The sequence below is a fragment of the Anser brachyrhynchus genome, assembly GCF_964034855.1.
Source record: "Anser brachyrhynchus genome assembly, chromosome: 17".
Lineage (NCBI taxonomy): Eukaryota > Metazoa > Chordata > Aves > Anseriformes > Anatidae > Anser > Anser brachyrhynchus.
Window position 1 is genome coordinate 11,253,475 of NC_137710.1, and position 13,501 is coordinate 11,266,975.

The 13,501-nt window shown below is 51.1% G+C and overlaps 2 protein-coding genes across 2 annotated transcripts; both read right to left on the reverse strand.

Annotated features, from left to right (window-relative positions):
* Nucleotides 1–209: 209 nt before the first annotated feature.
* On the reverse strand, nucleotides 210–6,623 carry UNC119B (unc-119 lipid binding chaperone B). The gene is made up of 5 exons (XM_080559062.1): nucleotides 6,363–6,623; nucleotides 5,798–5,911; nucleotides 5,172–5,283; nucleotides 4,760–4,932; nucleotides 210–3,847 (listed from the first exon to the last, which is right to left on the reverse strand). The coding sequence occupies exons 1-5, from the start codon at nucleotides 6,574–6,576 to the stop codon at nucleotides 3,735–3,737; spliced, it is 726 nt and encodes a 241-aa protein (XP_080415188.1). The 5' UTR covers nucleotides 6,577–6,623; the 3' UTR covers nucleotides 210–3,734.
* A 375-nt stretch (nucleotides 6,624–6,998) lies between these two features.
* Nucleotides 6,999–12,109, reverse strand: LOC308179223 (uncharacterized protein). The gene is made up of 2 exons (XM_080559056.1): nucleotides 10,016–12,109; nucleotides 6,999–9,850 (listed from the first exon to the last, which is right to left on the reverse strand). Exons 1-2 carry the CDS (start codon nucleotides 10,497–10,499, stop codon nucleotides 7,446–7,448), a joined length of 2,889 nt encoding a protein of 962 aa, XP_080415182.1. The 5' UTR covers nucleotides 10,500–12,109; the 3' UTR covers nucleotides 6,999–7,445.
* Nucleotides 12,110–13,501: the final 1,392 nt, after the last annotated feature.

A 13,501-nucleotide genomic window follows, 5' to 3' on the forward strand; every position in this document is an offset into this window, starting at 1 on the left:
TAACGGCACCGAGGGGCAGCAGCGCTGCCGGTCGCTCCTCCCTGCGGCACGGGCAGAGGGGCAGGACGGGCGGGCACAGCGCAGCGAGGGCCGCGCTCAGGTAGCACGGGGCACAGCCCGCTGTGAGGGCACAGGGGGAGGTACTGAGACACGGAGCTGAGAGCTCACCGCAGCTGGACCTTACTGCTTCGCCACCGCCACTTCCCGCATTCATTTCTAGCTTGTAACCACTTTATTCTTCCCAAACCCTCAGGCAAGCAGGTAAACATCCTCTAGCACCAGAGGGCAGGCTGCTGTCGGTGCTTCTCTGCAGCGAGAAGCCTTGAAAATCCTAAGGAAAGCACGCAGAGGAAGACACTTCCTACCGAAAGCAGGGGACAAGGACAGCAGTGCCCAGCCCGTGACAAGGGACGCCTTCCTTCACAGATATTCCTCAGTCAGTCCCGAAACAGCTGTCCAGAAAGTTCGCTGGCATGAGTCCAAAGCACTCGCCTCAGAAGTGTGAAAAAGAGGTCCTGGTCCTAAGAGGACAAACACTGGAAAGGTTTAGGATGTGTGGGTTTGGTCCCGTTGTTAGAGCGGAGCACAGCACGATCCCAGCCCTCTTCTTCCAACTCGGCACAAGGGACCTGAGAAGCTGCCTGCGCAGGTACCTGTTCTCTTGCTCAAACTCCGCCTGACATGAAAGCAGCTCCCTCACCGTCAGCACCCGGCTGGGACCGTTCACCTGACAAGGGTGAGATCCTACCGGAATTCCTCCCTAGCTCACTGGCGTGGGAAGCTTTGATCCATCGTTACAGCATCAGAGCGCACAGAACCGAGGGAAGATGCTCTGTTAGATCACTTTACCAAAGACATCACCCCTGCCTCAGGGACGAGTTCAGAAATCCCTGACCTTTTGGATTACAATCACCCTTTTCAGTGCTGGGTTGCCCTCTTGTAGGGCCTTATTTCTGCAGCATGCTTTTTGGGCAAAGGCCTTCTGATCTGGCAAAGCAAACATCCATCTAGAAACTGTCTGAGGGATGCTAGCGCTGCCTGCAAGCCTCCTGGTTTTCCTCCCGTTTTCCTTTCCTTATTGCTGAGTAAATGATACATTCACCGGTGGGAAAGCCACTGCCTCGATGCTTTTTTCTGATCACGACTGGCTGAGGTAATGGCTGCCTAAGACAGGAATCGGCTTTCCTCTAAGCATCCACGCCGGATTTATGCCCGGCAGGGTGCTCAGGCTGGCCGGCGGCACTTCGCAAGGCAGCGGCTAGATGGCAGCCACGGCCCTCCGAGCGCTCCCGGCCCCGCAGAGCTGCCTGCCGGCCGCCCGCGGCTCGCACAGGTCGGTGTGTGCCCCTGCAGCGATTCCTGCCGCTCGCTCTAGCGATGGTCTGTCTTCCTCTAAGTATCTTTACTCGGTGACACGGAAACCAGACGGGAAACGTCACACCCATCAGAAAAGCAGTTTGCTTCATACAGAAAACGAGATAAAAGGAACATTTAAAGGCACCTGGATTTATACTACATAAAAATTCAGCTCAATATGCTAAAATGTCCTGGGAACAGCTAACAGCCTCCTCTGACCCTACCTGAGCAGCTCAGAATGCTCCGGGGTGGAAAGCACACCTCTGGGCAGCTCTGCCTTGTCACAAGCAAATATTCTTCCAGCAGAACAAAAGTTTCCCATCTCAACAGCGTGGCATGAGCCCGCCTAAAGACAGCTGCTGCAGGAGGCACCTCAAGCTCCACCTTTACTAACCCTGAAATAACTAACCAAGATCCCCTCAGTGCCCTTGGAGATGCTGGAGGGGAGCGATGGCAGCAGAACTGTTCTTCGTCTTTCAGCCACGCAGACCTTGCCCCTCCACATTCCCAAGACGTTTGTTGTGGTTGCTCATGATTAATGCTCCACCCAGAACAGGTCATTTGTTGTGGTTAATCATAATTAAAAATCCTTCCCAAGAGCTGGAGATTCTTTCGTGACTGCCGCCCCACATACTGCTTACGCTGCTGCTCGCTGATCCTCTACGCCAAGGCTCCCGTCGTTAATCTGTGAGGTAAAGGCAGCGGCTTCCTATTGCTGTTTACGCATGAACAGGCTGAGATGTCCACCCCAATTCATCCTGCTAACACAGAACCTACGCTGAATCGGCCTTAACACAACAGGTAACCGACTGCATCTGCCAAGGGGCTAGGTTTCAGCTGTCTCGGGGAACGAGTGGAACTAAGACCAGCAAGTGTCTCTAGTCCAGACACAACCTAACTCCCCCGCACGGCAGGCAGGGCTGGCCAGCCCAGCAGAACCGCCAGACTGGAAGCAGAAAACAAGCAGAGAAGGGTTTTGGTCACTGAGGTTCTGCATGGTCAGGAGCTGGGCACCAGCGCAGTCACTGAGAAGCAGAGCTCTCCTCTACCCAGCGCACGGTGCTACTTCCTATCGCCAGATCCCAAGCGCTGCTGTGGAGACACCCTCTGGTCTGGCAGTCACTAACTCAGCAGGAGACTTCCTCAAATATAAATAAGCAGCCAAGCACGAAAAGCAGTGAAGGGAACTCCGACAATTAAAAAGACAATGTCAGTTCTCACGTTTTGGTCATTAAGAATCCCCCTCCGTAACACTGAATGATTTGACCTGGGGTTTTTAGCTGCTAGTACCTCAGCTGAAACAAAGCAAATGGTAACAGCACCGTCTGTCCTTCCAGCACCTCCGACATTCAGGTTTAAAAGGTTTAAAAGCATTCAGAGATTGAAGCCTAGGAAGCTTTGCTTCCTAAGTGTTTTTCAAGTGATTTTCCCCATTCTCCATTTCTCCTCTAAGCCCCACTAAACCGACACCTCCCCTGCACCCCAGCTAGACTGACGACGTGCCATTGGTCCAAAACCAACACATTCCGTAGCAAGAGCCAAGAAACCTACGCAAGGGGAAGCAAGAGAAATGATAAATATACTGAGATTAAATTCAGCTCTAAGGTTGACCCTTGAGCTCCAAAATTCAGCAATTTGCTTGCAGAAGCTCAGACAGAAATGCTATCAGACTGACTCAACGACCAAACTGCATAAAGCCTCTCTTTTTCCCCCATCTCTTCTCCCTAGTGATACCTCTGATCGAGCCATCCCCAGGGGGCTGCTCAGACCCCTGGATATAGAAAGAAGACTCCTGCATCACTCAGAGGCTGAATTAGTCTCTTATTTTATCTTTCCCACTGGAGAATATTGGGATGCACCCTAAAAAGCAACCTCAGCCATGCTACAAACTAAACCACTATGCACGGAAGAGACGATCTATCCAAGTGAAGAAGAGATCTGCTCTTCAGGTGTCAGTGGCTACCCGCAGGGGGCAAATCGTCCTGCTAAGAAATAGCTTACCCGAATAATCTGACCTCTTGAAAGAGGGTAGTCACCCAACAGGTGAAACATCAGAAGCACTAAAAGTGCAACCTAAGCTATAAAAACTGTAACAGCGATAGTTTTCTAACAGTGCCTCTGATCCATAACCTAACCAGGGTACCAGAAGGTATCCAGAAATGGAGAATGACAGAGGCTGGATATGTTAAGAGTGGTGGATAGTGAAGCGTTGCAGGGAGAGTTCCTTTACTTTTGGGAGCTGTCTTCTTTGCTTCATGTGTTCAGCCTCACGCAAGGAAAAAAGGTTTGACAAGAAGCCTTGTCGCATGAGACAGCTCCAGTCCGGTCCTGGACATCTGGAATGGTAACGGCAGCACGGCATCCACGGACACACATGATTACTGTCCTCCGTTGTACGCGTAATCGGCCTTGTTGTGCATTATCAACTTGTTGTCCACAAAGTAAAAGCTGTCTGAGCGGGTCTCGTATGGATTTTCAACCATCAGACGGACTGTGAAAGAGAAAGCTCAATTACATTCAACAGCCTGCCACGCTCCAGTGGGCAGCACGAAGTCAGGATAAAAAGGGCTCTGCCACTCTGCTGGATTTACCAGGCTGATGCTCTGCCCTGTCCAAGTAAGAGAAGCAAACCACACTGCTGGGCACGCTTCAAAGGCTCCAGCCTGCTCTTCCTATTCACAGGACAAGCACTGCCAAAAGCAAACAAACGGGTGGAGCAATCTCTCACAAGACATGGAAACTGTCAGAGCCACCGCTAAAGCAAGCGGCAATCATTGTCTGTAGGCAGAGAGGCTGCAATCCGCAAATAAAAGCAAGTGGCTGCACTCCCCACGTGTACACAGACGCGGTGCAAACACTGCGCCTCCTCCCGCAGCCAGGCAGCCACAGAAGGGCCCACGCCACACGCCCCTGCTCTATCCAGCCCCTGAGGTCAAACATAGCCTGCACAATGTGTATTTGCAGAGATCTTGGTCGGCTCAAAAACACACCTCTCAGAGAAAAGCCAGTTCTGTTCCAAAGCTGGAGGCTCAAGCCGTAACAAGCAAGTGCTGAAAACAGCCGTGTGACTACTGGGAGAACCCTTTTTCAAGGTTTTCTTACTTTCTGGACTACACTGCCGGGCATTAGGCACAAAAGCCCTGCAACTGACCAATTCTTCTTGCAGCCTGTGACTTGACAGTACAGGTTGTCTTAGGCTTTCATTCCAAAGGTGGAGAATTTGCAGCACAAATGTGTGACTCAGGATTAAACACAGCCTAAACAAGGAATGTGTACCTACTTACTCCTGTCCCTCCATCCCACTCACAACTCTTTGCACAAACAGAGAGAAAATGAGAGGGAAAAAATGAGCACATATGCATACACAAACAAAACAACTCAGTACGGAAAGGGAGGTACTTACTAAGGTCTTCTGAGAGCTGAGGGAATTCATAGATGTGTTCGCATGTGTTCCTGCTACTGGGGATGCAGAAGCCAAAATCAAAGTCAAAGTTCTTCAGCAAGCGATCTCGGAAGTAATGTCTCTCAATCATTCGAAAGTTTGACACTGGCTTTTCTCCCACTGTAAATTCCACTCTGTAAGCCAAAAGTAGGAAAAAAAAAAACAGCTAAGGCAACCTTCCTCTCTTCCTACTGAGAAAGACAGAGCCTTTGACCCAAGACTACAGAAGAATCCAACAGATCCGTTCCAGAAAGAGACGCTTAGATATTCTTAGTGCAAGACAGGTTTTCTCTAGTCTTTGATTCTAGTTACAACGGTCAGTGATGCTACATAAACATCTCATTCTCCCCTCTTTTTATGAACTCTTACTCACGTTGCACCGACAGTCCGAAGACGAAGAAACGCTGGGGTGAACTGGTAACGAACAAAGCGGCCTGCACTAGCGTCAAGTTCACTGTTGTCATCTTCATCCTCATCGTCTTGCTCTAGAAAATGCACCAGCTCAGAGTTACTCTGCCAACAGCATACATGTAAAGTACTACTGGCTAGCAGGAATATCAGGACAGCCTTGCTATTACTTAGGCATTGAACGTGAAGGTATTTAAGAAACGGTCTGAGACTCAAACTAGCACTAAGAACTACAGAGAAGATCTGATAAGACAGCTGGCTCAGCCTTGGTGGTTCCGGAGCTAAAACCGCCCTCAATCTCACAGGATATCCCCCCTTGTAATTGCCAAAACACGTGTAAGAAACTCTGCCCCAGCTAGCCAACAAGGGAAGATTCGCAGCTGATAAGATTTCCCCCGTCACAATATAATCACATTTTTATGACAAACCTATGAAATTTCACAGCAGGAGAAAACTCGGTGTTGAGGTAAAGGAAAGGGATTTAGTCACCAGGGCATACCGAAAGACGTTTCTGCTTAGCATGAGCCCTGCACTGCAGCTTCGCAGTTCCCTGAGTCCCTCCAGCCTCTTTGCGATGTTAGGATAACATACCTGAAGCAGAAGGCTTCGCAATTTCAAACAGCACAGTTCCAGTCTCGAGGTCCCGGATCTTGAACCTGGTGAAGTCAATGTTGTAAATGTTGTCCTCAGGTTTGCATAAATAATCTAGAAGAAAAAGAAAACACGTACTAGCATTTCAAATGATCCCCGAGTAACTACCAAAGGACTTTTTTTTTAAACTAGCCCTTTAAGGAACATATTGCAAATTGTTTTTTCAGAAGCTTCAGGCAAGCAGGACAAAACTGAGGCTAAAAGAAAGAAACAAAAGCGTGCTAGGTGCCAAGGAGAAGAGCAAGAAAGGAATCTGGTCAGAAAGGCAGAGAGCGGCATCCCAGAACAAAACCAAGGAAAAAACCCCACACAACTTTCTGAAAGTTGTAAGAGAGCCGCGGGCAGAAGCGGGCAACGCAGCCCCGGCATCCCCGGTCCCCAGGCGGCAGCGGCACCGAGCCTGAGGGGCACGGAGCGGCACGAGGGGGCCCCACAGCGCTGCCCCCTCAGCCCCTCACAGCCCCCAGCCCCTCACAGCCCCCCTCCCCCCTCAGCCCTCGCTCACTCTCCGTCACCCGGCACAGCCCCAGGACGTGCTCGGGCCGGACGGTCTCCAGCGCCAGCAGTTCGGATTCGGTCCACGGCGTCCCCGGCCGCGGCGCCGCGTCCCCCGAGCCTCGGCGGCCCCGCAGGCGGCTGAGGGCTCCCCCGGTGCCCGGCGGCGGCTTCTTCTCCGGCCCCGCCGCCGCCGCCGCCGCCCTCGCCTTGGAGCCGCTCATCGCCCCGCCGCCGCCGCCAAGATGGCCGCCGCCGCCCGCGGTAGCTATGGGAGCGGCGGGCGGCGCTGCGCGGGTCAGAGGGCGCGGGCGCTGCCTAGCAACGCCGAGGGGGTGTGAAGCTAAGCAGGTGTTGTGGTTTAACCCGGCTGGCAGCTAAACACCACACAGCCGTTCGCTCACCCTCCCCCCTCCCTCTCTGGGATGGGGGGAGAGAAACGGGAAAGTGAAGCCTGTGAGTTGAGATAAAGACAGTTTATTAAGACAGGAAAATAATAATAACAATAATAATAATAATAGTGATAATGGTAATAGTATTAACAATAATAATGTGTAAGAAAACAAGTGATGCACAATGCAATTGCTCACCACCCGCTGACCGATGCCCAGCCTATCCCCGAGCAGCCGGCCCCCCCACCCCGGCCAGCCACCCCTATATATTGTTTAGCATGACGTCAGATGGTATGGAATACCCCTTTGGCCAGTTTGGGTCAGCTGTCCTGGGTCTGTCCCCTCCCAGCTCCTGCTGCACCCCCAGCCTGCTCGCTGGCAGGACAGAGCGAGAAGCCGAAAAGTCCTTGGCCTGGTGTAAGCACTGCTCTGCAACAATTAAAACATCAGCATGTTATCAGCGCTCTTCTCATCCTAATCCAAAACATAGCACCCTACCAGCTACTATGAGGGAACATTAACTCTGTCCTAACTGGAACCAGGACAGATATCCACCCCTTATTCCATACCATTTATGTCATGCTCAGGTTACACTCTGTCCAATACATTCTAATTAATCATCATTTTCATCTATGATATATAGCAATCATGGTAGTGATGACATACATTATTATATAATAATTAACATACTACAATTCAACTCATGGGCTATTCTCACCCAGTATCAAATCCCCTTGAGGTACACACCGGACCTCCCCATTCTTTTGCATTACCCACCAAGTGCATCCAGGTCCCTGAGCAAAAGCAATTCCACGAATGGGTTTGCCTTTTCCTGAGGCAGGAGTAGCCCAGACTGTTTTACCCAGCATGTTTCTTACGTGCACTACAGGAACTTTATCCCCTTCTACAGTGCGTAACAGGTTTGATTGGGCAGGTCCAGCTCGGTTGGCAGATCCCCTGGTATTGACTAACCAGGTGGCCTTTGCCAAATGTGTATCCCAATTTTTGAATGTCCCAGCACCCATTGCTTTCAGTGTAGTCTTCAACAGTCCATTGTATCGTTCAACTTTTCCAGAGGCTGGTGCATGATAGGGGATGTGATACACCCACTCAATACCATGTTCTTTGGCCCAAGTGTCTATAAGGTTGTTTCGGAAATGAGTCCCGTTGTCTGACTCAATTCTCTCTGGGGTGCCATGTCGCCATAAGACTTGCTTTTCAAGGCCCAGGATAGTGTTCCGGGCGGTGGCATGGGGCACAGGATATGTTTCCAGCCATCCGGTGGTTGCTTCCACCATTGTAAGTACGTGGCGCTTGCCGTTGCGGGTTTGAGGGAGTGTGATGTAATCAATCTGCCAGGCCTCTCCATATTTATATTTCAGCCATCGTCCTCCATACCAAAGAGGTTTTGACCGTTTGGCTTGCTTGATTGCAGCACATGTTTCACAGTCATGAATAACCTGTGCTATAGTGTCCATGGTCAGGTCCACCCCTCGATCACGAGCCCATCTGTAGGTTGCATCTCTACCTTGATGGCCTGAGGTGTCATGGGCCCATCGGGCTATAAATAATTCACCTTTATGTTGCCAGTCCAGGTCCACCTGAGCCACTTCAATCTTAGCAGCCTGATCCACCTGCTGGTTGTTTTGGTGTTCTTCAGTAGCCCGATTCTTGGGCACATGAGCATCTACATGGCGTACCTTTACAACCAGGTTCTCTACCCGGGCAGCAATATCTTGCCACAATGCCGCAGCCCAGATGGGCTTGCCCCTGCGCTGCCAGTTGTTCTGCTTCCATTGCTGTAACCACCCCCACAGGGCATTTGCTACCATCCATGAATCAGTATAGAGATAGAGAACTGGCCACTTTTCTCGTTCAGCAATATCTAAAGCCAGCTGAATGGCTTTTACTTCTGCAAACTGACTCGATTCACCTTCTCCCTCAGCAGCTTCTGCAACTCGTCGTGTAGGACTCCATACAGCAGCTTTCCATCTCCGATGCTTTCCCACAATACGACAGGACCCGTCAGTGAACAAGGCATATTTCTTCTCATTTTCCGGTAGCTTGTTGTACAGGGGGGCTTCTTCAGCACGAACCACCTCCTCCTCTGGTGATATCCCAAAGTATTTGCCTTCTGGCCAGTCCATAATCACCTCCAAGATTCCTGGGCGACTGGGGTTTCCTATTCGAGCCCGCTGAGTAATCAGTGCAACCCACTTGCTCCATGTAGCATCAGTTGCATGATGCGTAGAGGGGACCCTTCCTTTGAACATCCAGCCTAGTACCGGCAGTCGGGGTGCCAGGAGGAGCTGCGCTTCAGTACCGACCACTTCCGAAGCAGATCGAACTCCTTCATATGCTGCCAATATCTCCTTTTCAGTTGGAGTATAGCGGGCTTCAGATCCTCTGTATCCCCGACTCCAAAACCCCAGGGGTCGACCTCGAGTTTCCCCAGGTTCTTTCTGCCAGAGGCTCCAGGTGGGACCATTCTCTCCGGCTGCGGTGTAGAGCACATTCTTTACATCTGGTCCTGTTCGGACTGGCCCGAGGGCTACTGCATGAACTATTTCCTGCTTAATTTGTTCAAAGGCTTGTCGTTGCTCAGGGCCCCATTCAAAAGCATTCTTCTTACGGGTTACTTGGTAGAGCGGGTTTACAATCAGACTGTAATTTGGAATATGCATTCTCCAAAACCCCACGACACCTAGGAAAGTTTGTGTTTCTTTTTTGCTAGTTGGTGGAGACATAGCTGTTATTTTGTTGATCACATCCATTGGGATTTGACGGCGTCCATCTTGCCATTTTATTCCTAAAAACTGGATCTCTCGTGCAGGTCCTTTAACTTTATTCTGTTTTATGGCAAAACCGGCCTTCAGAAGGATTTGGACTATTTTCTTCCCTTTCTCGAAAACTTCTTCTGCAGTGTCACCCCACACAATGATGTCATCGATGTACTGCAGGTGTTCAGGAGCTTCCCCCTGCTCCAGCGCAGACTGGATCAGTCCATGGCAAATGGTAGGGCTGTGTTTCCACCCCTGGGGCAGCCGATTCCAAGTATATTGGACTCCCCTCCAAGTGAAAGCAAACTGTGGCCTGCACTGTGCTGCTAGAGGGATGGAGAAAAATGCATTAGCGATATCAATTGTGGCATACCACTTGGCTGCCTTTGATTCCAGTTCATACTGGAGTTCTAGCATGTCCGGCACTGCAGCACTCAGTGGTGGCGTGACTTCGTTCAGGCCACGATAGTCCACTGTTAGTCTCCACTCACCATTAGACTTTCGCACTGGCCATATGGGACTATTAAAAGGTGAATGAGTCTTGCTGATCACTCCTTGGCTCTCCAGTTGACGAATTAGCTTATGGATGGGACTCAGGGAGTCTCGGTTGGTGCGATATTGCCGCCGGTGCACAGTTGTGGTAGCGATCGGCACTTGCTGTTCTTCAACCCTCAGCAACCCCACAACAGAAGGGTCCTCTGAGAGACCAGGCAAGGTAGACAACTGTTTAATGTCCTCTGTCTCCAAAGCAGCTATGCCAAAAGCCCAGCGGAACCCTTTTGGGTCCTTGAAATATCCTCTTCTAAGATAGTCTATGCCAAGGATGCACGGAGCATCTGGGCCAGTCACAATACGGTGCTTTTGCCACTCATTACCGGTTAGACTCACTTCAGCCTCCAATACAGTTAACTGCTGGGATCCCCCCGTCACACCATAAATACAGATGGGCTCTGGCCCTTTATAGCTTGATGGCATTAGAGTACATTGTGCACCGGTGTCTACCAAAGCCTTATACTTCTGTGCGTCTGACGTGCCAGGCCATCGAATCCACACAGTCCAATAAACTCGATTGTCCCTTTCCTCCCCCTGGCTGGAGGCAGGGCCCCTCTAGTCCTGGTCAGAATCTTCATTTCTGTGTTTAAAGGACTGCCTGCTGGAAGTTGGAGCAGCAAACCTTTCAGAGAACTCCTTTTTCCCAATTGTTTTCCTTTGCAATTCACGTACCCGTGCCTCTAGGGTCACAGTAGATTTTCCATCCCATTTTCTCATGTCCTCTCCATGGTCACGTAAGTAAAACCACAGGGTGGCGCGGTGTGTGTGCCCACCATATTGTCTTCCTTGCATAGATGAACGTTTACCCCTAATAGCTGAGACACTGGTTTGTACAGGTGGGGAGGAAAATAAACTCTCTTTAAGTTGGTGGATCTCTTCAGAAAGTTTCTCCAAGGTATTCTCTTTTAGCTGGTGAACACTAGTTCGTTCAGGTGAAGGGGAAGATAATCTTTCTTCAAGTTGGTGGATCTTTTCAGAAAGTTTCTCCAAAGCATTCTCTTTTAGCTGGTGGACACTGGTTCGTTCAGGTGAAGGGGAAGATAATCTTTCTTCAAGTTGGTGGATCTTTTCAGAAAGTTTCTCCAAAGCATTCTCTTTTAGCTGGTGGACACTGGTTCGTTCAGGTGAAGGGGAAGATAATCTTTCTTCAAGTTGGTGGATCTTTTCAGAAAGTTTCTCTAAAGCATTCTCTTTTAGCTGGTGGACACTGGTTCGTTCAGGTGGAGGGGAAGATAAATTCTCTTTAAGTTGGTGGACCTCTTCAGAGAGTTTCTCCACAGCTGAGACACAGGCCTTTAGGGAAGAGGAGAGATTTCCTTCGTACTGCCGGAGTATTTTAGTCACTTCATTCACTGTGGGATTCTCCTCCGTTTTCCAGGTTAGTATTGCCAATGAGTTGGCATATGATGATGGGGCACTCCGTACAAACTTCCGCCACATGGGTGGTGTACACTGGACTGCATCTGGATCTGTGGATGTTTGTGCGTCATCTAGGTCCTTATAAATTACTTCCCGTACGGCCAATTCCCTCAGGTACTGAATTCCCTTCTCCATGGTGGTCCATTTGCTTGGTAAACATACAAGTTCTTCCTTGAAGAGATACCTTTCCTTCACAGCTGACAGGAGACGCCTCCAGAGGCTGCGAGATTGTGCTCCATCTCCAATTGCTTTGTCAATGCATGCGTCCCTAGCAAGGGATCCCAGCCGCCTGGCTTCCTTGCCCTCCAATTCCACATAATTGGCTCCCGTGTCCCAGCACCGGAGCAGCCAGGTGACAAGCTGCTCGCCTATACAGCGACCAAAATCTTTTCGCACATCTCGTAGCTCACGCTGGTATAGAGTCCGGGTAGTTACTGTTGATTTTCCGACATCCTCATCCTCATCTTCAGTCTCCTGCACCTTTGATGGCTGGTATGGAGTCCGGGTAGTTACTGTTGATTTTTCGCCATCCTCATCCTCATCTTCAGTCTCCTGCACCTTTGATGGCCCAGCCTCGTCTTCACTTCGCCCAGACTTAGCAGAAGACTGTCTGCGTTTTAAACGACCTGAGCCTCTATACCATTTTTTCACCTTGTCTACAGGGGCAACTTGCACTGCTACAGCTCGTTTCTCTGACCCAGCCACAGGGTCTGCCACAGGGGTTGGAATACCCTCTGCGGGGTCAACTTGCACTGCTACAGCTCGTTTCTCTGACCCAGACACAGGGTCTGCCACAGGGCTTGGAATACACTCTGCGGGGTCAACTTGCACTGCTACAGCTCGTTTCTCTGACCCAGACACAGGGTCTGCCACAGGGGTTGGGATACCCTCTGCGGGGTCAACTTGCACTGCTACAGCTCGTTTCTCTGACCCAGCCACAGGAGTGGGAGCAGCTGCACGAGCTGGGGCAGCTGCAGGAGCTGGGGCAGCTGCAGGAGCTGGAGTGGCTGCAGGGGCTGGAGCTGGAGCGGCTGCAGGAGCTGGAGCTGGAGCGGCTGCAGGAGCTGGAACTGGAGCGGCTGCAGGAGCTGGAGCGGCTGCAGGAGCTGGAGCTGGAGCGGCTGCAGGAGCTGGAGCTGGAGCGGCTGCAGGAGCTGGAGCTGGAGCGGCTGCAGGAGCTGGAGCGGCTGCAGGAGCTGGAACTGGAGCGGCTGCAGGAGCTGGAGCTGGAGCTGGAGCGGCTGCAGGAGCTGGAGCTGGAGTAGCTGCAGGAGCTGGAACTGGAGCGGCTGCAGGAGCTGGAGCGGCTGCAGGAGCTGGAGCTGGAGCGGCTGCAGGAGCTGGAGCTGGAGCGGCTGCAGGAGCTGGAGCTGGAGCGGCTGCAGGAGCTGGAGCGGCTGCAGGAGCTGGAACTGGAGCGGCTGCAGGAGCTGGAGCTAGGTTGCTAATAACATCAATTGCAGCTCGATAGGCACAAGCCAGACCCCAGCACGCTACAGTGATTTGTGTCACTTTGGAACTGCCAGAGTCATGACACCTTTTTTTCAAGCATTCTGCCAGCTTTTTAGGATTTTGCAGTTGTTCAGGGGTGAATGTCCAAAACACTGGAGGTGACCACTGCTCTAGAAACCTGCCCATATCCTCCCACACTCCCTGCCACTCGCAACTACCCCGCCTCAAGACAGATCTCCGGATGAGATTCCTAAGTAGTTGTTTAACCCTCCACAAAATCTGAAGCGCATTCAGGAGACATAACAACAAGAGCAGGCTGGTCTGAGTATCCCAAGGATATTCAACATCTCGGAGAACCACCGTAACTAGCTCGGGGGATAAGAGGGTGGTGGTGAAGGAGAAAGGGAGAGTGAACAGGTAGGGAAACATGTCTTCCCCTGTCCCCTTCACAGATTGGCTCCCTAACGAAAACAGGCAATAGGTGTAATTGCTAATAGTTTCCGAGATATGGGTTCCAAAGTATAGAGTCGATGTCAGTGCTGAGTACAAATACC